Here is a 23,397-nt window from a genome sequence, read left to right as displayed (position 1 = left end):
GTCCGACTGGCCTGTTGCCAATCGGCTTAGCATAAATTCGCACCTTTCGGTTGTTTATGTTTACCTGCTTTGACTTTGGCTCGGATTCGGTATTGGAATCGGTTTCTCACCGGTTTGTTTGTCCACCAGATCTGCCGAATTCCGAGTGACTCCGCCGCGCCTCATCCGTGCGTATTTCTGACGCTGACGCAGTGGTTTGCCTAGACCCAACTACGTGGTCCACTCATCCGGCCGTGCCTGACCTTTGCAGCGCTGATCTTGTTTGCTATGATTATGCCTGGCTATATCTGTCGATCGATTGATCGCCGACCGCATGAATGGGCCAGTTTTGCATTGAGAGCTCGAACTGTGCTTTGGACCATTTCCAAGTGAAATCTATGAAAGTTAGGCTGATATTCGCCTCCGGCAATTGCGCTCGCACTTTTGAGGCCGTTATTAATTATTTTCGCGACTTTTGGCTCGGGCAACCCAATCAACAGTTCAGAAATATGTTTATAACAAAAAAATGTTTATAAATATTCAAAAAACCAGTTGTCTATCGTTGAAAGTGATTTTGCTGGCTCGATTTGATTGGAAGTCAACAAACAATTGTAGTTGCTAGAAATGTCTAGAAATACGGACTAGCAGGCGTTCTTTGTTTTTATCGAGGATAATTTCATCGAGAATAAAGTTTCATTTATTAAATATGTAATATGAATTAAAGCTACACCACATAGTTTAATGATAGATAGGTTGCAAGTAAAAGCCCATGCAGCACAATCTTCATAAACATGTAATACTTAGTTATTAATAAAAATTGACTAGTAACCAGTAGATGTAACATTAAATAAATAATTTTTAAGCAATTTTTAAATTTTAGCATGTATCAGTGTACTTTAAATTATCGTAGACATCCCATTAGTGAAAACCACATCACCTTGGTCGTTATACAAAATTCTTTATTGCATACAAGTATTTTATCACAATAACTTAAGCTCTAGATGGGTGGCGAGTGCTGGACAACCACAAAAGTACAAAGTAAATGGATCAATGACAGAAACTACATAAATATTAGGTAGACGAAACGGTTAATGCATAATCGCATAGATGATGTGCGTGAGTTTAGGAGTGGAGAATGCTGCCTTTGGTTCGCTGAATTGCAGAGCTCGAAGAAAAGCATCCGCCTTTGGCAACACATCGGCCGTGGAGGTCCGATCGCTATCCGGAACAGGATCCGCATGCGGAGACCCTTACATGCCCTCGCAGGTGGACATGCAGTCCTTGTAGCTGGCGAAGTTGTTCTCGTTGCCGTCGCAGCCGCCAAACTTGAACTCCACGCACTTCTTCTGCTCCGGGTCGTAGCGCCATCGCGGGATCAGGGCGCGGCAGACGCCCTTGCGCGCAGGCATAAGACAGAACTGCTCCGGATGAGTGTTGCGTCCGGTGTTGGCCACATCGTCCAGCGAGATGGCGTCGAAGAAGTCGCTCACGTCGTCGTATAGGTCCATGGGCCACGCCTCGCCCTCGCCGATACCCGCCAGAACGAGGAGCACCACTGCTCCGACTGCCAGTCCGACGCACTCTTTCAGTTGTCCGCGCATTTTGTGTACTTGATTTAGCTTCTCGTTTTCTTCACTTGATCACTTTGCAATTGTCTTTACGCGACTGTTGGCGCTGCAGTCCAGCTTTGGGATTTATACGAAAAGTTTTATGGAAAGCGACTTTGCTGTTATCAGTTTTTATGGTTACTTTAAAAGTCACGCCAGTTGCAATGTATCGATATCAATGCGTGGAGTAATCGGTAGTGTATATCAAGTGTTTATCATTCCTATTTTGGTAGTTAGTGAAATCTGGCGCGACTTTGTTTAAATCGTAAATTATTACTAAAGTTGAGTTGGGTATGGCACGCGAATCAATTCTAACCTGGATGCGGAGTCTGGGCGAAAAGGGGCGACTGGATGAACTGGAACTGCTCATTCAAAACACTCCAATAGAAAAGGTAAAGCCCAGAGGCGGAAAGCAATGTAACTATAAATCCTAATTGATACATACTGCTTAATAGTTAAAAGAAACCCTTAAATCTACGATGACACGCAGCGAGGGGATAACATATTGGAACTACCTTCTTCTTGGCTTCAATCCGAATAGCAAGGATGCCCTGGCGAAGCGATTCGAGTGCGTCCGCAGCTTTATGGAAGGACTGAACAGCATGGAACTGAGCTACAAACAAACTTTCGATCTGATCACGCGCCTGTCGCAGGACCTGGCGACCTTTCCGTCCGAGCAGCTGGCCTGGATCGTGGAGCACTGCATGGATGGGATACGCCAGGGAGATGCAAAATGTGTCGGCTGGAAGGATTTGCTGCCGGACGCGCTGTCTCTTCTTTTGGCCAGACCGCGGTTTCTTCTGAACGGCATATCCATAGATGGTACGGAGTTAAGGGACACCACTGTAAGGAGCATATCCACCATGAAATGGCCACCCTCAATCCTTACGCCAATTGCCGACATGTTCAAGTGGGTGACAATCTTAAACTAACCACAACTTTAACACACAACTCGTGCGTTCTCTTTAGGACCATGAATCTTAGCAGTGGAGAAGTTTTGACGGTGCTCAACAAATTCTCAGGCGCCCTGCAGGAGCTATCGCCCATGGAACTCCCAGCACTGTGCTTCCAGTTGTTTTCGATGTGCAGCACTGCTTCCCAGTTGATTATTCCGTTGCTGGCCCTAGAAAAGTATTTCCATCGCAATTATTACAAACGGCTCTTCTCAGATATGTGTAGCAACTCAACGAACCTAGATAGCATTGGTAAGCATAAATAGACTATTAACTATAGGCCTAAATACTGAGAGCATCTGATCCTTAGACTTGTTCTCGGATAAGGAACTAAGGGAGGCTGAAGAGACTATCCTGCATCATTTGAACTACTGTACCATGTACAAACTTACTGAAAAGCATTTGGCAATAATGCTAAGAGTATGCAGTCCTCAAATAAATCGATCGCTCAGTAACTAAACTTCATTCCAGAACTTCCTGTATATGCCCGACGTGATCCTTACTCCGTTTATGCTCAGCGCCATCATTTCGATGACTAGCATTAATCGTGACCCAGAGTCTGCCAGAATATCTCATTCCATTTTGCTACCTTTTCTGCGCAATGTGATCAAAAACAATGAGGAAGAGCGTACGTTTGCCGAGGACTCCGTGTGGTATCGGGATACATTGCAACGTAAACAAGTTGATTTGCAGCAGGTTTTTACGGTGCTCATTGATCAGAACAAAGACGGAAAGGATGTAATTACACCTGGGCTGGTTCATTTAGTATTTTACTTGCTAAAATCGCATTCGCCGAAGATGCACGCTTTGGCCATCACTTTTCTCACAAAGTTCATACGAAAACGATTCATTTTTGGTCAAGGCATTATTAAACTTATTTCTGAGTGGATGATAGTATATCAGGATCAGAATCAGTTCTCGGGTTTGTAATAATACTTATATAATAATAATACCTTATAAATAAAACACGTTTTTGCAGAGTGTCTCACACTTTTAAGTGTGGCTGATACGTATACAGTCTCCGAGTGTTTAAAACCAATTCAATCCGTTTTGGAGCATATGCAATGGGCAAGTCAAACAAGTGAGATAATTATACTTCAAGCTAAACGCGATGTAAATATTTTAGCTGTCTGGTGAGCAGTCTATGCGCATGATGAACTTTATTCTACCATTACTAAAGATTTCCAATCGCATTCGGGATGCGCTAATTGATGTACTTTGCAAAGCAATGAGCTCGAGGTGGGTCTTATTACCTATTAGTAACACTATATTTACCTTCTATTTTGTCCTATATATATTAGCGGTATTCAAAAACGGCGAATGGCGATTTATGGGTTCTGTATGATCCTTAAACAACTAAACAACAGCAATGCTGTGCGTCAGACCTCAAGTGCCACCAGCTTCTGCACCCAACACAGCATCTCTGGCTATTCCATAATGACCCAAAACACACTAGGCAGTCGTAGTAACCCTCAAAGGAACTTCGACATGCTTACGCTGGAAATTATTGGAATGTTGCGAAACTGCTTGCAGCAACAATTTGATATACGATGCTCCCTCTATGAGAGTAAGCTGAAAAAAATCAGATAATATAATTTTGTGTTAACCAGGCCAACTTTGAAAAATTAAAAATGTTTTTAAAACAGATCTTCAGAGAGCGGTGGAACTCAATGCTAAACTAGTGCCCCATGTCCTACAAGTCATTGACTGGCACTTTCGCAGTTTCTTTGACACCCCCTCTGCAGAAGATGCTGATGATGATCTAGACACAGTATTTCGCATTCGCTACGAGCAATTGGTTACCTCTAGCGATAATCAATTGATGGAGATTCAGCTTAAAGACAACCTGGGCAAATTGATTCAGTTTGTAGCTAACTGCTTGGCAGTTTTCGATCGAGCTCCATCGGGCTACGACACTCGTGAGATGAATAGGCTCATGCGTTTTTGTGTGGACCGTATGGTGGCAAACAGATTGCCCTTGGAAGAGATAGTAACCAAGATTATTACTTTAAAATTTCATAAAATTAACTAATACCAACTTATTTCAGACGCCCCCAGCAACACATCTAAAATGCGCCCTCGTGTTGCAGCAACTTAATATTATTGAAGGAATCATTAGTCACTTATTGCTTAGATCCAAGCCCCAAAACGACGCTGTTTCTCAAATCTTGCCTCTTTTCAATCAGCATTGTAAGCTTTTGGAGAGTCTTAAAACATTATCCGATGCATCAAAGAAAGCCCAAAAACAGTTGAAGCAAACGGCCAAGAATAATAGTACATCAACGTGCAATTTGACCGTAAACGGCGTCCCAGTAAAGACCATGTGTACACAGCCTGAAAATATTTGGGATTTGGCCATATTAGATAAGCTGCTGCATCTACTGCTTGAGTTAGTATCCTTGGTGTTAAACCATTTCACTTCATAAACTGTAATACATTTTTTTAGTGACGTCGTTGCCTTTGCTGCTCCAGAAAAAACTGTTTTCCTGCGGTCCAATGAGCCCCTTGTCCGATATGTTTTATCCATAACGGCCAGCAGAGTGGAGTCTATACGCCTAGAGCCCGACTATAAGCAGTTGGCCTATAGCAAGCGCACTTTTAAGCAATTGACTGACATTACAAAGGTTATTTACGAGCGCTGCATTCAACGCCTGCCGGAGGTGTGGAAAAATTTTGATATGAAGAGCGCTGCCCTAGCCACTCAGTGTTTTTCTGAATGCTTACAAACAGTTCATGTAACGTATTCAAAGAAGTTTGATGAATTCGTCAAATCATTTGGTAAGTTACATAAGTTAAGTTAAGTATCTGATGACAATATAAACTATGGAAAAACTTTCAGATATGGCATCTATAAAAGGGAGCAGAAACAAAGAAGTGATTTACACAGTTCAGGATGTTTTAGATGACTTTATGACCGAATACGGCACTGATGAATCAATTTGTAAAAATGATTTCGTTTCCAAATTGCCTGTTTACCTTTTGGAGGCGCTTGAAACTCTTTTAGCTCACATTGACTATCAGGATCGTGCTGCCACAGAATCTTACACTTGGCTTCTAAATTTTTGCAGCAAAAACGAGATTCTTAATAGTGGAATGGGCCTGGTGCACAGAATGCTATTTGTTCAGCGGCAAAAAACCCACATAGGTCCCTTTTTTGACAGTATTGCCAAGCAATTGGGTCTCGTACTGGGCGTACAAAAAGAAGTAGAGCCATCAGACTCTGTGACGTTAAGTCTAAAGTCCATTAGTACTGTGACCGCCGAGAGTTGCCTACAGAATCTTTATGCTGCCGTCCAAAAGCAGCTGAACGATGTAGATTACTTTGTGAACAAAGCAAACAATCTAAACTTCAATTGCCAGGTGGTTCCCGAAATGGACCACATATATTGGCGGGGCAGCCTAGATTCTATGGATCGATCCATATGCACACAAATAATCCACATATCTCGAACTTTGCTTGTGCTTACAAACGTTTGCATTCCTCTTGGTTCTTTAATGGACGGTCTTATGAAATTGTTGATTCAGCACTACACTTGTTTGAAAAACCTTACCAAGCACTACATATCGAGCTACACATCAGAGACATCCATTGAAAACATTCGAGGCACTAAGTAAGCTCATATAGGCTAGTCAATCATATCTAGTGTCTATCTAATGTAATCTTTTTTTGTTTTTTTAACAGATTTGAACTTCTGCTACGTGGAGTTGGCAAACAACTTCCGGCGAATATTTACGAGCTCATTACGTACATAGAAGCTAATACCCTTGATGAGGAAGCGCAGCTGCATACAAAAAAGCGAAAGGTTCAAGCAGAACGCGCAAAAGTTTTGAGAGAGACCCGGCTTATCCCCAAGGTTATAATGGTTATCGAGGACTTCAACAAGCACATTATTCTCTTGTCGAAAAAGACCAAAAGCAAGAATAGGCTTACAGACTACCTTCATTTGGGAACGATGCGCGACTTTGATATTAAATCGACGGATTTAAGGGCAGCTATAGAACGCAGTATCTCAGATGGTCGCAACATTTCCACAGAAGACAGTAATGGTGAAGATCAGGATCAAGATGAGAATGAGAATGTAGAGGAAGACGATGATAATCAATCCACCACATACCCAGAGGAGTTGGAGGATCAGGAAGATGAATACATACTCATAGAGAAGAAAGGTCAGCGCAGGAGGCGTGCATCTAGTAGTGAAGCAGAGGACCCACAACCAAAACGGAAAAGGGGTCGCAAAGCTGCAGAAATGCTGGAAGCCAAAGTGCAATGTGAAGATAAAGAGAAAGTCGAGGAGGAGCAATCTGATATCACTTCAAAATTAAATCGAAACAGAAAAGTAGAGCCAAAGACAAAAGGGAGTGTACCCAAAGGCACTAAAAAACCCGAGGAGCAGCCATCACATGACAGTCGCACTACTAAAAAGTCAAAAGCTCTAGCGGAAAAAAAAACAGAGAATCCAACAGAAGATCTTTGCACTCGCGAAGTACACGCTGAGAAGAAAAAACCACAGCCTAGTCGTAGACTGGGAATACCACGTACTTTAAAGAAATTATGATTTATTATAAAAAGTAAAAGATCCGTTATTACAAATATGTATATTAATTAAGAAAATAATCCATGCCAGTTGTTTGTGGTACTATAAACTATTTTATATTGTGTAATAAACTCAAGAATTGTTGGTAATACCGCAATCTCTTATTTTCAGTATCTTTACATGCAATTTCCATTCCTAAAAAATAATATATCTAACTGTTTTTGTTAAACTTGTTAATTTGAAAATAAATTTTTTTTATTTAATTTGGCACCTGCAAATAAATAAAGTTTTATAAGTATATTTGGTAATGTGGTAAATTCAAAAAGGTACTCACTCGCAGAGTGCGCCCATTTCCATTAACAATAACACTCCCGTCTTTAAGAATCGAGACAGTTCGTCCGTCCGTACGCTTCCACACCGACGTATCATTATTCCAAACACCTGCTTGATCGCAATTAGTGACAAAGTTTTGGCCCTGTACGCGAGCACATCGCTTCTTACGAAACAGGGGACTACGCATGCTCCTTTGGACAGAAAATCTTCCGGCACCCACATCCTGAACTCCATTGCCGTAGCCTACCGGTCGACCAGATCGCTCCTCATGATACTCCAAATTATACGTGTTCCTTTGGACAAGACCTAGACGGGAACCCACATCCTCAGTGCGACCAGGTTGCGTCACATAAAATTGATGATGTGCCGCAGTCCCATAAGGGAAATCCCGGACAGTGGGGGAAGTGGGCTGTTCAACAGCTTGAGCTGGTCCGCTGACAGCATGTATTCCTTAAAATGGAATCCAAAATAAGATTTATGCATTGCCTTAAACCACATTTCTTATTCACTTGGACCGCCAGCCTGCTTTATGTTCCTATAGCTGTTCCCATGCTTATCCGTGTAGATGGATTCCGCTGGCGACGATGCGTGCTGGAACTGACCACCTACTCCTGGAACCTTGTAGACACCATCGTTTTGCCCACGAATGTATAATAGGTTGCCAGGTGTTCCTAAAGCAAGAAGCCCATTATTCTCGCCGTATATCTGTTGGGGATCGGCAGCTGAGGGAGTAATGAAATGCCGATTAGTCGCTGTTGTACGGGACCATGGTGAAGGTGTTGCTCACCAACGCACAAAACACAGCAAACGAACGTCACGAGCAGTCCAAAAAAATGCATTATGTGTTCCCTGAGTGAATTCTGAGCTTTAACTAACTGGCTTGAATTTCTCGTGGTATTTATAAGTAGCTGCGCAGAAGTCCAAAATCAGAAATTCATCAAATTCATCTAAAAAATTCCTAAGCAGCGGGAAATTCACGGATGGGAATATTGGACAAAATGATCCGATTGACCTGCACCGAACGCACCGATAACTGAACGCATTTGCTCGTTTGCTTAATCAACTTAGATTTGTTGTAAACACTCGGAGCCAAAAGAACAACAAACAATTAGGGATCACTGATAGCATATACCACTTGTATGTTTTGTTTCGTTTTTTTTTATAAAGATAGACAAATACAACATGAAAACCCAGTGGCTTCATAGCACATAGCAATGCATTGAAACATAATAAAATTGGGAAAAGCCGGAATTTTAGATCGGTGTAGCGTTTGTACTGACGATCACATTAATTATGAGTTTCGTCGAATTGGCAACGGGCTCAACTACGAATCAGTCCTCTGGAACCTTCCACTGGAGCTGCTTTCCGCGCTCGTAAAGATTCTTGAGGGCGTTGGCAAACTTCTTTTCTTCCTGCAGCTTCAAATAGTGCTTGTAGAGCTGCAGAGTGGTCCGTGCATCTTCGATGGAGTCGTGTGTCTCGGACTGGATCTTAGTACCTTTGGCATTTAGAAAACCATATTGGAAAAAATTCCATATCAAAGATAAATCATATACAAACCCAAGAAATGCCAAGCTAGAAACCTCAGCGAAACCATGCGATGATGTGGCATGTGGAACAGGTGCACCGTGTCTATTATCTGCTCTGACGGTACATAGATGTTTATGACCCTAAAATCACAAAAAAATTTAGTGGTCTATATGTTCCCTATAACGCAATGCACCACACCTAAAGTCGTTCTTCAGACCATGTCCGACAAATATTACTCCCACATCAACGAGATATCTCAATTTCTGATATGAGTACTTCAAGGCAGTCAGTCGTTTTTTGCTGAAGTTGGCGTCCAAGTCCCCAGGTTTGATTCCCGAGAACTGAGTTAGGTAATCCACTACCTTCTCCTGGGTGGATATATAATCATCCATGAATGGAATTCCTTCAGCCGCGCCTTGTCTGTAAAGCATTTATAACCGTGCTTATAAAAAGGATTATTTTGTTGTTTCGATAAAAGAATTACCCTCGTATACATGAAATCCTGGCCACACTCATGTGGCACGGCTTAATAGTCGCCGTTTTTCCATCTGGGCGGATCTCATTTTCCTCTGGATTTAAGGTAACGAATTCGGCATCCATTGCGACCAGGTCACCCGACTGCGGCATTTCATCTGGCTGCAACGGCTTTAGTGTGGCGTCTGTACATACGTTGCCCATTATAGGACTGACAATTTCCTGGACAGGTTAAGATATAAATTAGCATTTGCTAGACAATAGTTAAAGATTGTCTTTAAACCTCTAGAAAAGGGTTAGATAGATTTGTTGGCGAGCCACTGCTGCTCTCTGATGGAATGGTTTCGTCACTTTCCGTGATGGTCGAGCTAGTAGTACTAGCAGATTCAGAGTCTTCCTCTACGTGTCTGTAAAAGAGTATGCAAGGAACTTTCCAATCCAATGTAAACCATACCGACTCTTGTGGCGAAACGGGCGAAATGCTGTTGACCAAAATGAGCAATATTATTCGAAGACTATTAACAACAAAGATCAAAGTTACCTGAAATCGTTAAAAATATACCATTGATTTTGAGGGTCCTCTGACGACTCCGCCAGTTTCATGGTATGATATGGCCGCTGCACGTTTATCAACGATACCAAGTTCTTTTGAGTGCCATCATCGACTTGGCACACCACAGCATGTAGTGCGTACGTACGATTGTTCTCCGCACCCTTTACTGGTGGCTTTTCCTCTTCCTCTTCCTTTTCCGATTTGCCAGTGCTTGCATCTGATTGAGTTTGCACCTGCACCTCACCTTGCTCATTGATGCCCATAGTAAATGTTAGTGGAACCCAAGACTTTTGGCGCCCATTAGGAGAACTATTTACGGCATTTGGTTGGCTTGTGTGCGATGGAGATTTCCTACCCAGTTTGTACAATAATATGCATAAAACGACTGATTCAGTTCCGATTTAACGTAACTCACCGATCCGGATGCATGAAATGGCAGTCACTTCGCGAACAGTTGGCTCCATATCGGCACGGCTTACTTGTGCTTAGGGAAGCTGCCGCCTCAGCAGTCGTCTTTTCGTTGCAGCGATTAAGCTGGCGCTTTAGGAAGGTAATGTCTTTTTCGTTGTTTAGACCACAGTTAATGGACAGAATTTGCGGAAGAGATGTAACCTGCAATTTAGATAAAGTAAGAATGTAATATCTTGACTGGTTCAATATAAAGTTTGTTCCCGACCTTTACGCTCTGATTGGTTGGCGAAAACTTCTTACATCTCTCACAGAAAGCCTGAATACTCTTCTCTAAGCTGAGGGAACGCTTTAAAATGGTGCTAAAGTTGAAATACTGATCACTATCTTTGATATGAGTGGGGTACGACATATTGCAGGCAAGTAGAATGTTTTCCTTTATTTTCTCTTCTTGGCATTTGATGCAGCGGTTTATACAAATTTGCTTGGTCCCAAAGATCTTACTGATTTCAGTTTCTGCGTTGATCTTACTGCGTTCTCGATCGTCCTCCTTAGTGGTATCATCTGTTCATATATGGGCATATGATTACAGCATAATTAAAGATTTATTCAACTTCTCACCACTAATGGAATCATAAAGGTCCGACGAGCCACTTATTTCCGACGAGCCCGCGTTTTCCGCTGCAAAATAAAATATATTTACTTAAGATACCCTAACTAAATTGTAACAGGAAATTGTGTTGTTGTTACCGTTCGTTGATATTTGCACAGATCCGCTGGAGGTGGATGTGTTCTTGCTGGAATCGAAAATTTCGTAATGCATTTGATGCAAAATGAATCGGTTCCAGTTCTGAGAGTGTGCATAAATTAAACATCTTTTCAAAAAACCATGAATTTACTTGCCTGTATGAGAGATATTAGATTGACATTCGATGAGCGATCAGTGAGAATTAATCCCAGTGCCGAGGCTTCTGGCACAGTGCGGAAAGATCTCAAAAAATTGCTTGCTTGGCAAGGTGAAGAAGCTAAAAGGCGCATACATTAATACTTTACTTAAGTATAGCCACATGGTACAAGGAAACTTACCAGTACTCTTATCCAGCATGTTGAATAGGAACCCCAGTTCGCAAGACAGACAAAACTCCTTGATGCAGGAATGCTCAAGCAGCTTCACACGAAGCGCATCGGTAAAATAAAGTACCTAGACGAAGAAGAAATCGTTAGAATATGTGTTAAAATCTCACAACATTTTCGAACCTGTAGCATAGCATTGCAGTACGAATTTGGTAACGTTGCCTCCAGGCCCGCAAAACATGTCTGATTATGCTGGTCAAAGTCAAAGTCCTGGGTACCCAACTTCGTGTACTTAAGCTCGACTTTGCGATACCGTCTCGGAATGATTTTCACACCGTTCTCCGCTTTGGTCGCCGCTGCAGCTCCATTACCATTTGAGCTGCACACGCCGCCCTGTTCAATCACGTATGGAATTTGATTTCGACGGGCGGTACGCGGGTTTGGCGAGTATCCAATGGGTCCCTGCATTTTCATGTTGCTCAGCACTTCGGGATCAATGGTCTTGGGCCTGTGGTAGCGGTAGCGTAGCAGTTCCTCCGGCCAGTCTGAGAACCATTGTGTACCCGTCGTCAAGTGGGGCAGCATTACCGACGACAGTGGAAAGTTGGTGTCGGTAATGGAGACCATCGGCAGCTGTGGCACTACGTCTGCAAACTCAGTGCTTCGGGAAAATAGATTGAACTGCGGCTGAGGCGTTTGTACAGCCGCAATCATGTTGATGTGTCCCGACTGGTCGCCAAATGACATGGCCTGTGAAGAGGAGCTGATGTCAAAGCTAAGGCACTGGCTGCCGTTGGTATTAATCTGGTACATGGATACTCGCGGCTCGCTGAGCTCCACAGTGTCCACCAACTGAACCTGGCCGTAACTGGACACGACGGCCAGTCGGGATGTAAGCGATGGGAGGAACTTTAGCATCTGGGGATCAATCATCACTTGTATGGGCGCGATTAGGCGCAGCATACGCAGATCGTAGACCATAAGGAAGCGGTCAATGGTCAAATTATTTTGCCTTCCGCTGTAGCCGCAAGAGATTAACAGATTCCCCTGGACATTAAAGTCGGAAAGGATATTAGTGTGCGTCTTGATTGTGTGCTGAACACTCAGGCTGTTCAGGTCGCGCAACGTCACCGTTCCCAGCTGGTCGCCGGCAAACAGATAACGTGAATTCTTGCGAAGAACTGTGCAGCCGCCGGCACCCACGTGTTCTATGCGCGTTTCATTAAGTGTGCGCAGGTCAAAGTCGATGAGTTCGTCCTGCAGTCCACCCATGACCAGACGGTGAGGTGATAACTGCAGCATGCTCACCATTTCCTTCATATTGTTCGATCTGAAACCAATTGCAACTTCACTTTCGGGGAATCTTTGTGCCAGCGAGTGTCTTACTTGAAGGTGAATTTGGGCAGACCCCTACGGATCTGATGGCGCAGAGAGGTCTGTGTGAGCGCCAGCACTCCGGAGTCCAAGGTGGAGATCTCGCGCACAATGTCGCTGGCATGGACCTGAAAGGATGTATACTTCTGCATGGAGCTGGTGTAGTACGAAGTGACGTGGCCCTGCGAGAAGGATTCACGTTAGGATTAGAAGGCCTGGCTGGCGGCGGGTCGAGGAACTTACGCCCTGGTTGCCCATCCACAGCAGCTCTTCGTAGTCGTCGAACGCCACGCTGGAAACTCCGAAGTGCTCTCCGCCGTCGGCGAGCACTGGGACAAGCTCCACATATTCCGGATCAGTGGTGCCGATGTTAAATCCATTGAAGCTGGGCGAGAAATGTCCGTTTCCCGGCGCAGATCCCGCGTCATAAACACCTTTTCAAAAAGTAAACAGAAAACAAAGGAGAAAGCTTTAGCTGGCTTGCATGTGTGTGCGTGTGGGTGAGCGTTGCCCTAAAAGCGACCCCTTGACCCACTTAGTATGTCTTCGGAGGCGCCGATTGGGTCGGTGCCGCAATACACGTAATCCATCTGCCGCACGGTGATGCCCTCACGGGGGTTTATTGTTTATTTTTGAACAAATTTCGCTCAAATCTGCCAGCCGTTTTTGCGATGCACCGATTAGAGTGACCCTAGCACAGTTGCTGTGAAAATACTACCCCTTCTCCAACGACGAGCAACCTGTCCAACGCGGCGCGACGCGACTGTTCGTGGCTAGAAGAAGCACTGAAATGCTGCGTAGAGCTGCCACGACTGTGGGATACGCATGTAAAAAATACGACCTGAATTGCACAAAATTCGCAAAAAAAAGAAGGACCATGGCCGATCTGCAGAAGATTGCGAGCAACAACGAGCGCGCCGAAGCGCTGATTAACTCCATTGAAGCTGAGGCAAGTATTTCCGCCTGCCGTCCCCTGTGAACATTCGGTAACCTACTTCCCACCAGATCTACGGCATCCAGCAGCAACTTGTGGAGCGCCAGAAGCAGGAGCTAATCAAGGAGAACGCTGCATTGGCCAAGGAAGTTGGAGCGGCTCTGGCGCAGCTGGTGCAGCTGGAGCTGCGAAACGGCAAGAAACAGATTCCGGTGCCTGGAGCCCGTAAGTTCTGCACCAGTGCGGCCCCAGTAGATCTGCCGGCAGAGGCTGGACCTGCTCTTGCTGCTCAGGCTTCTAAACTGGCCAAGGATCCCAAGGAAAAGAAGGTCAAGGAAAAGAAACCGGCCGCCGAGAAGCCGGCTGCCGCTCCAGAGGCTCCCGTAGACGTAGGTCGCCTGGATTTACGCGTGGGCAAAATTGTCGAGGTGGGTCGCCATCCCGACGCCGACAGTTTGTATCTGGAGAAGATCGACTGCGGCGAGGCGGGCCCACGCACCGTGGTGTCCGGCCTGGTGAAGTTCGTGCCCCTGGAAGATATGCAAAACCGACTGGTAGTGGTTATGTGCAACCTAAAACCGGCCAAAATGCGCGGCGTCACCTCGGAGGCTATGGTCATGTGCGCCTCTACACCGGAAAAGGTAGAAGTGCTGAGTCCGCCAGCCGGAGCTGTCCCCGGCGACCTAGTTCATTGCGAGGGCTATTCGCGCCAACCGGACGCTCAGCTCAACCCCAAAAAGAAGATCTTCGAGTCGTGTGCCCCGGACCTAATGACCAACGATGACCTGGTTGCTTGCTACAAGGGCGCCGCACTTCATGTTCCTGGCAAGGGCAATGTGGTGGCCCAAACCCTGAAGAACGTCAATGTGAAGTAAGCCAATAAACGGTTATCTGCACACCAGGGTTATGCACAAATCAATAATAGCAGTTTCATTTTTTGTATACTAACCATTTCATCATTACGATCATAAAAACTTGGGTTTCAAGCACTAGTGGAGAAGGAGTTGCCCTACAGGAACATTTATATGATGCACACCGGAAGTTTTACTAATCATTGTGATAGCTAGTAGAACATTTTCCGAACAGATTTGAACGTGCAGATTCTGAGGCCTTCGTGTGAGATTTCGTTTTATTTCACAGGACAGCATTACATAACGACATTAAATTTAGCATTAACAAGTCTATTTATATATGCATAGGAAACAGTGCGCAATTCCTAGACACTTTGGCTGGTTTACGTTCCGTACTCAGCGATTGCGCTGCGGTTGCACTTGGGTGCGGAGCACGGCATTGGAATTGGTCTCCACCACAATCGTTTTTGTTAGGACGTCGTAGGCGGTGCGGTTGTTCTTAAAGAAGATCATTACTACGCAGATGGGGAAGAGCAGGGTCATCCCCAGGTTCTTGGTAAGGGCGCGGGCGAAGGAGCGCATCAGCGTGGGAGTCTCTGCAGGATAAAGCAAAGCCCTCATCGGCTCCCTCTGCGGCTGAAGCACGAACTGTGGAAGGGGCGGAGCCTGAAGCGGCAACACCGCCTCCACATAGTGGATGCGTATTTTCATTAGTGACTTGCCCGGCGTAGCCCCATTGTAGAGGGATGTCCAAAGCGCTTCGTAGCAGCAGACTGTGAGTTTCGTCAGCATTTCGATGAGCAAGAGGTCGGTGGAAATCGATATGAAATCTAGTGAAGTGTCAATGAAATTCCCAAACAAGTCTTCTTCGTCTAGGGTGCGCCGAATCACGTCCTCATCGAACTCGATGTTAAACAGGTTAACCACTCCGAAGGTTATGATGATTTTCACTATAAAAAGGATGAGCATGTCGATGGTCTCCGCTACGGCACGCTTCCAAAACGGTGCCAGAACGTACTCGTAGCCGCCTAGACGCTGTATGATTTCCTGCTGGGCCGCCTCGTCCATGACTCTCAGGCGTCTGAAGTTTGGCGTCGGCGAACGAGCAGCTTCAGCAGGATCTCCTGGCGATCCCTGAACCGGTGATGGTTCAGGAGCGGCCGCTTGGCGAAGTGCAGCGGAAGCAGGCAGTCCCTGGAACATAGTCGGATAGTTGGCCATCAAATAGTAAGGAAACATAAGCATCGCATTCTGGGCAAGCGTCGCCTGTTTGGCCCACTCTAAGAGGCTATCGAAGTAGGCATCCTTGGTGGAACGCTCCTCAGGCTTCTGTCCCGTCTCCTCGCCTTTTTCACCCATAGTTTCAGTCTCACAATGTTCAATGTTTTTATTTGGCTTGCTTTTATTTATTTATACAAGTTGACGTGTATTGCAAGCGGCAGGGTGTGTCAACGTATCGGTGCGAATGACGAACTTTCCGATTCCCTGTGAACTGCAAACCGGGCGGGAAAATTGAAAAAAATGCAGTCCAGGTTGTTTATACGAAATATTCGTTAGCGGTGGCTTATAGTTTGAAAATGTATTATCTTAAATAGAAGGTAGTTGAACAACATAACAAAAAGCTGCTTGTTTAATAAAATAAATGTTATGCATTTTTGAGTTCTTAAACATAAGTTAAAAGTTTTGCATAAGCACAATGTTATACATTACCCGTATTTTCTTCCGTTTAAATCAGCGACACAGAACGAAGCTCATACAATTGTCTGAATATTTTATTATTACACAGTTCGAAGTGGTTTGATTTCTTCCTTAGACATAGCAACTTAAGAATCGAATACAATAAATCCGTTGACAACCGAGCCATGATATTTTAGATTCACATTGACAAAGAGGCGTGAATATGTTTTTAGGGATATCAAGCATCTAAAAAGTACTTCGCCAGATCTCTTACACCTTACATTCGTACCCTGGCGTGGACGTTTTTTTTATGCTTGCGTACCAAATACCTAGCTAATCTTTCGAAATAACATGTACATTTAATTGGGAAGTGCATTACGTTCTGTGGTTCAATTTAATGTAGTTGGGTGTTACAAGTGTATGTTTAATGATTTAATTGGAATAGATTTGAACGAGCAGATGCGATTCCTGGTGGACATGAACATCGTTTAATACAGTGACTTGCTTGACAATGAATTTTGCTATAAATACGAATAGGTTTGCTCCGAATCATCCCAGGACAACTAACTAAATTGGCAAGTTGTTGTATAAATCGAATGTATATAAACAAGCATCATCGTCTCACACACATGCTGCAAACACCGAGACGAACACTCGTATCTTACAATTAATTAAAGGAGTACAACTACATAAATACAAAATGTATTTATTGCCACACATTACCGATATTAAGATTTCCAAACTGCTGGTTCAGATTTGATGGTACTGAGGAGGTGGTTGGCCCGTTGGCGGCGAATCCGCCCGATCCTTGTGGTTGGCCTATGTTCAGACCACTGGGCAGGGGCTGCATTAAGTTCATGGAGAGGCCGCCAAGCTGTGGGTGGTGTTGGTGTTGCTGCTGTTGTTGTGGAACAGCCCCGAACAGCGGCATCCCACTGAGGATGCTCTGGTTCGTTTGCATAAGATTCGTTGCAGCTCCCTGCCCTCCGGCAGCATAAGGACTGCCCCCGGTGCTAGGAAACTGGGCTCCAGTGAAGCCATGGGAGCCACCCATGCTCATTGCCGTGGCACTGCTAATGGCAGCGTTGCTGAACGCATTCGGCGCAGCCATAACTGGTGAGTTGTACATGCTCACCGAGTTCGGAGGTGTCATAAACTGGTGGGGGATCTGCTGTTGCTGCTGATGCATATAACCGCCTGGGGCCATGCCCGTGAAACCGCCAAAATTCATTTGTGGATTGTGGGTAGCTGGCGCACTGCCGTACAGTGCCAAAATGCTGTCCTTGGACATCTTGCCGGATTGATCCTTCTCGCTGCCGCTGGCGCCCAGTGAGCCCTGGTTAAAGAAGTCCTGCTCCTCTTGTGCCAGCGAGATCGGCTTTGAGCCCATCAAATTGGCGGCGTCACCGTTGCTACCGTTCGACTTATCCGACTGTCCGGCGATTGATTCGGCGCTAAGAAAGCTGGTGAAACTTTCGTTTTGCAGTTCTTGGTTGGCACTGGTCGCGACAATGGGCTTGGTGGGCGAGGACAGACCCAAGAGGTCGCTTTCGCCGGCACTACTGGTGCCGCTGCTGTTCAACTGGACACGCTGCGTCGTCTTTGGGCTGCAGCCGCCGACCTGGTTGGGTTTCGGCTTTGGCAGCGGTGCGGGCAGGGGGGTGTTCTTTAGGGCCGACGCAGATGACCCGGACAGGCGCTTGTCGCCACTGCCACTGGCCACTCCACCGAGGCCCAATGTGGCTTGGGCCTGAGTGGTCTTCTTCTTGCGCTTCTGCCGTTCCAGCTCCTCGTCGATTTCCTTAGCCCAGTCCACTTTTGGCGGCGAGGGAGGCACCCACTCGCGAGCCAGGTACTTCTTGTGCTCGTACTTGGCCCGGATGAAGTTTTCCAGTGCGGTGTCCGTCTGAGGGCGACGGAATCCGTCCGGCAGCTGTGCCTCGTAGACGGCGCGAGCTCGTGAGTTCCCCATCTGCTGCAGCGAGATCACCTGCTCCGGTGTCCAAGTGTCCAGGTTGACGGACTTGACGCGCGATATGTGAACGCCCAGGTTACGATGGATGCCGGCGCAGCGAATGCAGAGGAACATGCCCAGATTCCAGGAGGCCCATCGTGGACCTAGAGATGGAAAGGTGCATTTAGTGGCTTTTCACAACACAAAAGCTTTTCTCGCAGTGCAGCTGCATGTGCGGTGTGTATATGCACGTACATATGTGCGTCACCAAGAGGCGTATCTCTCGCTAAAGAAGTGGAGATCCGCAGACCCTATCTACATACCCTTGGCATCACAGTCCACGCAGTATTTGTTATCCTCGTCCCGAAGCATCTGTGTCAGGAGGGTCTGGCACTTCTCCTGAATTAGCTTAGTGCGCTGTCCCGCATTCGAGGAGCTCATTTTTGGATATTCTTACGGTCTCTGGGGCCTGCGTTTGGTATTTGTGGCACGGCGCGACTGTGCGACGTGGCGTGGGCGACGGGTAGAGTTGACGGAGCTTATCTCTGCTTCACATGGATATACAACTACCAGCGAATTGAATTGACAATTTTCTACAAGTTTTTGCTACCGAAAAAGTGATGCGTCCAGTGGGACCGTTCGGCGGTGAAGGAAAATCGGCGAACGGGTTGTTACTAACGCCAGGCCATGCCATCTTGCCATTCACGGGGAACTCAAGCCATTTTTTAAAAAAGTTGTTTTCTTTTGCCTACAGAATATTTGAACGCGTATTAGCACGTAATAATGGAAGTGTTGATAAAGAAGTTGGAGTCCTGCCTGCTGATAGTAAGCACCCACAATGCAGCAGATGCAAACTGGCTAAATGTGAGTGGTAAAGGAAACTTTCCGCAGGACACTACTCACTTGTTGCTCTGAGTTTTAGAACCTGTGTGCGGTGCTATTGGAATTCGCCACCTTGGCGCACAGCTCCTTCTGCTCCTCGGGGCAGTCGAAGTCCTCGGAGCTGGTATGTCTTTGCCTAAGCCAGATTATGATCTGCATTCGCCAGTTGGAACACACGATAAAACTAGAATGCGGCACTACAGTTTTGGTAAGTGATTCGGACATGATCTAAGCACTGCACAGTAATGGCTTACTCTCTATACGCAGGTAAGTCATCAGTACTTTGTGGATCGCATTCGATGGTGCCTAAGGCGCCTCATGCATCTCTACAGCGAAGAATCGTGTGGCGAAGCAGTTGCTCCGGAACGCTCTTTCCTCAAGCTGGTGGATGCCGCACTGGATTGTTTGGCCCTGTTCACTTCGTACAATGAGGAAAACACCGATACCTTTAACTGTCCCAAAACTCCCAAGGAAGTGCTTTCCCTCAGCCAGAAGTTGCGTGCCAACACTGATTTAATCTTGGGTCAATCCCTGGGGTTCGCCAATGTGGCTTTGTCACAGGACAAAAGGGCTCTCAGTGCCTTGTGCCAAAAGGTGGGTGTAATCCTTCTGCAATATCCCCTTATTTATGTAATTGTTCGCTAGGTTATCCGAGAGTGCAATGCCTTTCTGGAGGAGTGCAAGGAGTCTTTCAGTGCCCACTACATGTCCACCCTAAAGCTGAGGGCCATGACCATGGAACAGGCAATATACCAACTGGAGGACTTCCTCAACGATGCGCTTCTGCGATTGGTATTTACATGCTTCCTGGACTTCGAGAAGTTTTCGGTGGACAAAATTAGAATGCTGCTGAGGAAGAGCGCAGATAATGATGATTTGGCTGATGAACTCATAGCGGACTTTGATGTGAACATAGATCGTGCCACTCAAATAGGCATTTTTGCCATTTCCTTTGCGCCGAACTTAAAAAGTATAAATTATTTATTATGAAAAGAATCGAAACTAACGCCAGTACTAATCGCTTTTCAGTGAAAACAATGATGCGCAGCTGTCTGGCCTCCTTTGAGTCACTGGACACTACCCTGATACCTTCTCTGCAGGCCCATGGTTCGGTTTTGCACTCGGACATCCTAGAACAGCATTTCAACGAGGAGGTTACCAAGTTCAAAGCAACGCTTCAGGAGATCATCGATAGCCGCGCCTTCCTTGGTTGTTACTTGGAGATACTGACCTCGGGGATAAGTGCAACGGAAAAACTTTACAATAAGCAGCGATTGGAGGACTTGGTCCAAATTTCCTTGCTGTTAGTCGAGCACTTTCAGCTGGAAATCAATCGAAAGGTGCTAACCGAGACGCAGGACCGATTGGGAGAAGAGTACTACCAGCAGTTTATCCGGGTACTGCGCGAGTGTAAGGCAATTTTGATGTGTGCATCCCAGGTGGAGCCGCAGAGAATCCTCAAGCGGTTCAAGATCTTGCGTACGATCTCGCGGAAACTGCACTGCTGCCTGGGAGTTGGTAAACACGAGGATGAACTTCGTGATCCCCTGGCTCCCCTTTTAGTGGATGAGGCCAACAATATCAAGGAGGTAAATGAAGACGAAACCCATTACTCTGGCCCTAAAACAGCCAGAGGCAGTAGTATTCTCTACGACACAGAGCGTAGGAATAGAGGAAATAAAACAAAGGACCATAAGATAACCACAAATTCCTTAGACATTAAATCGGAAATGGCAAAACCTAATGGAAATGTTCTGAGAAGTAAGTCGGCTGATGGTTAAATTAATGTAGTGAGTCTACTTAAGTTGTGAATGCTATTTTCAGGAGAAAGTTTACGGACTGTTATGTTCAAGCGCCAAAATATAGCTGAAAGCAGAAAGCTATACACTTCTATGAGTAATCAGTCTATGGATCTTCAAATCACAGGTACCAAAAAATATTGCATACCTTTATTGATACGACTTACCTATTAATTCTATTTATTGTAGATATACTCGACCAACTTACTGGAATGTCCAATGGATACTTTGAATGCTGAAGCATTTTGTTCATAACTTTTTAATTACTTAAGTGTTTAATTCATATCATTTAAAAAAGGAACTTTGCAATTCGAGAATTCAAACTTAACGTACGTCGCCACTTGAATGTCATGGGTCAGGTAGGCATACACATAAGCATGTAGTGTTTTCGGGTGGCGGAGAGCGTCGCATCGGAAACAGTTTTGACTGTTGTAAAAGTAGAGCAATAAATTAAAATAAATACATAGAGAAAAACAAATTGGTCAGCGCATCCCGCTCGGTCGCTTGACCTTTAAATTACACTAGAAACCCTCTTACGCTTAATATGTGCAGCTGTAAAGGTAATCCCTATTGATTTTTCACCACAAGAGGCAGCCAGGACACTCATTCAACAGATACACACGGTGATTGCTTGAAGAACATTAAGCACCCGGCTATGAAACCACTCAGCGACGATAAAGTAGCTCTGTCCAAAGAGATTAAGGCTTTGCCTTCTCCCAAAAAGCGACTGGCAAGTGCCGTGGGCAGTAAGAAGGATACAAATAACCATCATGTGGTACCGCTGGGTATCCTTGTGGTGCTCTGTACTGTGTATCTCATGGTAGCCGGGATGCAGCACAACTACAGGTACTACTTTAAGCCGGGCGTGGCTGCCTACGACCTGCACCATTCCCAAGCCGGCGATGCCCATCCGGAAGCCATGGCTGAGTTCTATGACGCCGCTCCAGATGCATCTTGCCAGAAGCTGGACGTTTTCATCAAGGAATCCGATATCAATACAGCTGCTCAGCCAGTTTCCAGATCCCAAGGCAAGCCCACGAGGAGAACCAAAAATGGCCCTGGGAATGGGGTCAGCAAGCAAATTCGTTTGACGAAATCCCCCGAGGGCCCCAAGAAGAAGGAAGCCAGCAAAAAGAGTAACACCGCGGAGCCCATTATCTATCTTTTTGCCTTGGTTTTCATCTATCTGCTGCTGAAGGCCGCCTCCGACATCAACCAGCACTACAAGTCGGTAAGGTCAACTTGCATTCCACTCCGTATTGCCGCGTGAATAATCCTTCTCCGGCAGCAGAACAAAGGGGACAAACGAATGCGCCGCTGCTCCCTGCAATCCTATGCCCAGATCCACAAGCAAGATCGGCGGTCATCAAAAGGTATTTTACCAAAATCTTTGCCAAAATTTTAGCTCGCTGGGCCAGGTGCTTTTTACACCGAATTAACAAGGGATCAAGTGAATTGTTATCCTATAAATCTAAATGTATCTACTATTATGTACTGAATTAACTAATTTTCTATACTGTAAAGCACTGTCCACCATTAAATGGGCGCTAGTTTTCTGGCTTTTTGGGAAACTGTGTTGTATATTGTGTACCTATAGTCTGTCCTTTTATCTCTACATCTATACATCCAACTACTATCGCACTTTTCGGGTTCAATTATGCGTTTGATATCTGTGTTTTGTAACGACCTACACTGTTTACCTCCTCTTCACCTCTCTGTGAAACTGTACTGAATGTAAGGTTGTACATACTCGAATGTATATTTGTATTACTGTGCTAGATGTGCGTAATCGTAAAATAAATCAATTACTATGTGCTTTCCTGTGATCAATTTACGTAGCCATGTTAGATTGCGTTTCATTTCCGTTTGAATGGGCTTTTCCGCAATCCTCTGCGATCTCTCACCCCAAACTGACCGCTCTCCATTTCCCCAATGCATGCCAAAGTGGAGGAGTCCCCGATATTCCGGCGCAAGCATATTATCAGCGAAGAGCGTTCCGTGTCGGTGGATCGCTACAAGTACACGCTGAACGAAGAGGGAGGCTTTACAAAGTCCGCTCCGAGGGTGCAGGAGTATCACTTCAGGGTCGTGTCTCCTTTGGCCAGCCGGCCAAGTCACCAGCATCCGCTTAGGCTTGGAGGAGAAACCCGTTTTGGTAAACTTGCGTTACAATGTGACACGTCTCATAAGACCAACTATTTTCTTCTCTAGAGCCCCATCTTAACCGTCGCTGCTCGGTTCCGATCAGCATTAACTATCAGACGGTTCCCGTATCGAGTCCATATCCACCCGAAATGGCCAGACGAGGCTCGGTGATAAGCCTCACTGGTCAACCAGAAGTAAGTGGCGTGCCAAGTATGCCAAGTGGAACTGCCGATCCAAAGCGGCGCGTCCGCATGATAAATCGCCATTGAAATCGAGATAAAATCAGGGCAAAGGCCATCGGAACTGCTAAGGGACTACAGTATTTTCAAATATCA

The 23,397-nt window shown here is 45.5% G+C and overlaps 9 protein-coding genes and 1 long non-coding RNA gene across 12 annotated transcripts; 4 read left to right on the top strand and 6 right to left on the bottom strand.

Moving 5' to 3' along the window:
• Positions 1-920: 920 nt before the first annotated feature.
• On the bottom strand, positions 921-2,237 carry LOC120448468 (kunitz-type serine protease inhibitor nigrescinin-2). 2 transcript variants are annotated; one of them, XM_039630491.1, is made up of 2 exons: positions 2,102-2,237; positions 921-1,664 (listed from the first exon to the last, which is right to left on the bottom strand). In XM_039630491.1, the coding sequence occupies exon 2, from the start codon at positions 1,578-1,580 to the stop codon at positions 1,230-1,232; it is 351 nt and encodes a 116-aa protein (XP_039486425.1). In that variant the 5' UTR covers positions 1,581-1,664; positions 2,102-2,237; the 3' UTR covers positions 921-1,229. The 2 variants fall into 2 exon arrangements, with proteins under 2 accessions (XP_039486425.1, XP_039486433.1); XM_039630499.1 differs by lacking the exon at positions 2,102-2,237 and adding an exon at positions 1,903-2,018.
• LOC120448385 (Fanconi anemia group I protein) lies at positions 1,577-7,247 on the top strand. Its single transcript, XM_039630373.1, has 13 exons — positions 1,577-1,978; positions 2,042-2,496; positions 2,556-2,791; positions 2,850-2,959; positions 3,011-3,461; positions 3,519-3,607; positions 3,666-3,778; positions 3,841-4,106; positions 4,186-4,529; positions 4,588-4,928; positions 4,986-5,317; positions 5,379-6,150; positions 6,222-7,247. The coding sequence occupies exons 1-13, from the start codon at positions 1,880-1,882 to the stop codon at positions 7,093-7,095; spliced, it is 4,482 nt and encodes a 1,493-aa protein (XP_039486307.1). The 5' UTR covers positions 1,577-1,879; the 3' UTR covers positions 7,096-7,247.
• LOC120448480 lies at positions 2,573-3,062 on the bottom strand. The gene is made up of 3 exons (XR_005616102.1): positions 2,932-3,062; positions 2,779-2,879; positions 2,573-2,709 (listed from the first exon to the last, which is right to left on the bottom strand). It is a non-coding gene; the product is annotated as an uncharacterized LOC120448480 (long non-coding RNA).
• LOC120448458 (immune-induced peptides) lies at positions 7,216-8,381 on the bottom strand. Its single transcript, XM_039630479.2, has 4 exons — positions 8,195-8,381; positions 7,917-8,129; positions 7,409-7,857; positions 7,216-7,345 (listed from the first exon to the last, which is right to left on the bottom strand). The coding sequence occupies exons 1-4, from the start codon at positions 8,244-8,246 to the stop codon at positions 7,334-7,336; spliced, it is 726 nt and encodes a 241-aa protein (XP_039486413.1). The 5' UTR covers positions 8,247-8,381; the 3' UTR covers positions 7,216-7,333.
• A 141-nt stretch (positions 8,382-8,522) lies between these two features.
• Positions 8,523-13,530, bottom strand: LOC120448393 (PAN2-PAN3 deadenylation complex catalytic subunit PAN2). Its single transcript, XM_039630385.1, has 16 exons — positions 13,356-13,530; positions 13,064-13,254; positions 12,833-13,002; positions 11,630-12,776; positions 11,459-11,573; positions 11,276-11,397; positions 11,123-11,222; positions 10,994-11,053; positions 10,641-10,936; positions 10,380-10,576; positions 9,953-10,315; positions 9,695-9,893; positions 9,422-9,633; positions 9,136-9,357; positions 8,968-9,077; positions 8,523-8,905 (listed from the first exon to the last, which is right to left on the bottom strand). The coding sequence occupies exons 1-16, from the start codon at positions 13,408-13,410 to the stop codon at positions 8,739-8,741; spliced, it is 3,726 nt and encodes a 1,241-aa protein (XP_039486319.1). The 5' UTR covers positions 13,411-13,530; the 3' UTR covers positions 8,523-8,738.
• A 56-nt stretch (positions 13,531-13,586) lies between these two features.
• On the top strand, positions 13,587-14,673 carry LOC120448440 (aminoacyl tRNA synthase complex-interacting multifunctional protein 1). The gene is made up of 2 exons (XM_039630456.2): positions 13,587-13,769; positions 13,826-14,673. Exons 1-2 carry the CDS (start codon positions 13,611-13,613, stop codon positions 14,627-14,629), a joined length of 963 nt encoding a protein of 320 aa, XP_039486390.1. The 5' UTR covers positions 13,587-13,610; the 3' UTR covers positions 14,630-14,673.
• Positions 14,674-14,865: 192 nt separating this feature from the next.
• Positions 14,866-16,081, bottom strand: LOC120448449 (protein FAM8A1). The gene has a single exon (XM_039630468.2). The coding sequence runs from the start codon at positions 15,962-15,964 to the stop codon at positions 15,002-15,004; it is 963 nt and encodes a 320-aa protein (XP_039486402.1). The 5' UTR covers positions 15,965-16,081; the 3' UTR covers positions 14,866-15,001.
• Positions 16,082-16,359: 278 nt separating this feature from the next.
• LOC120448418 (stromal membrane-associated protein 2) lies at positions 16,360-18,867 on the bottom strand. Its single transcript, XM_039630421.2, has 2 exons — positions 18,560-18,867; positions 16,360-18,400 (listed from the first exon to the last, which is right to left on the bottom strand). Exons 1-2 carry the CDS (start codon positions 18,675-18,677, stop codon positions 16,989-16,991), a joined length of 1,530 nt encoding a protein of 509 aa, XP_039486355.1. The 5' UTR covers positions 18,678-18,867; the 3' UTR covers positions 16,360-16,988.
• An 81-nt stretch (positions 18,868-18,948) lies between these two features.
• On the top strand, positions 18,949-21,525 carry LOC120448409 (serendipity locus protein alpha). The gene is made up of 7 exons (XM_039630409.2): positions 18,949-19,100; positions 19,159-19,326; positions 19,386-19,712; positions 19,764-20,088; positions 20,148-20,879; positions 20,943-21,044; positions 21,107-21,525. The coding sequence occupies exons 1-7, from the start codon at positions 19,020-19,022 to the stop codon at positions 21,154-21,156; spliced, it is 1,785 nt and encodes a 594-aa protein (XP_039486343.1). The 5' UTR covers positions 18,949-19,019; the 3' UTR covers positions 21,157-21,525.
• Positions 21,526-21,564: 39 nt separating this feature from the next.
• On the top strand, positions 21,565-23,352 carry LOC120448428. Of its 2 annotated transcripts, none has more exons than XM_039630442.2 (4): positions 21,565-22,148; positions 22,209-22,290; positions 22,863-23,072; positions 23,129-23,352. In XM_039630442.2, the coding sequence occupies exons 1-4, from the start codon at positions 21,573-21,575 to the stop codon at positions 23,329-23,331; spliced, it is 1,071 nt and encodes a 356-aa protein (XP_039486376.1). In that variant the 5' UTR covers positions 21,565-21,572; the 3' UTR covers positions 23,332-23,352. The 2 variants fall into 2 exon arrangements, with proteins under 2 accessions (XP_039486376.1, XP_039486367.1); XM_039630433.2 differs by having other exon boundaries at positions 22,206-22,290.
• Positions 23,353-23,397: the final 45 nt, after the last annotated feature.

Source organism: Drosophila santomea, chromosome 2L, assembly GCF_016746245.2.
Source record: "Drosophila santomea strain STO CAGO 1482 chromosome 2L, Prin_Dsan_1.1, whole genome shotgun sequence".
Taxonomy (NCBI): Eukaryota; Metazoa; Arthropoda; class Insecta; order Diptera; family Drosophilidae; genus Drosophila; species Drosophila santomea.
The sequence above is the reverse complement of the archived record's forward strand: the minus strand, read 5'-3'. Positions and strand labels throughout refer to the sequence as shown.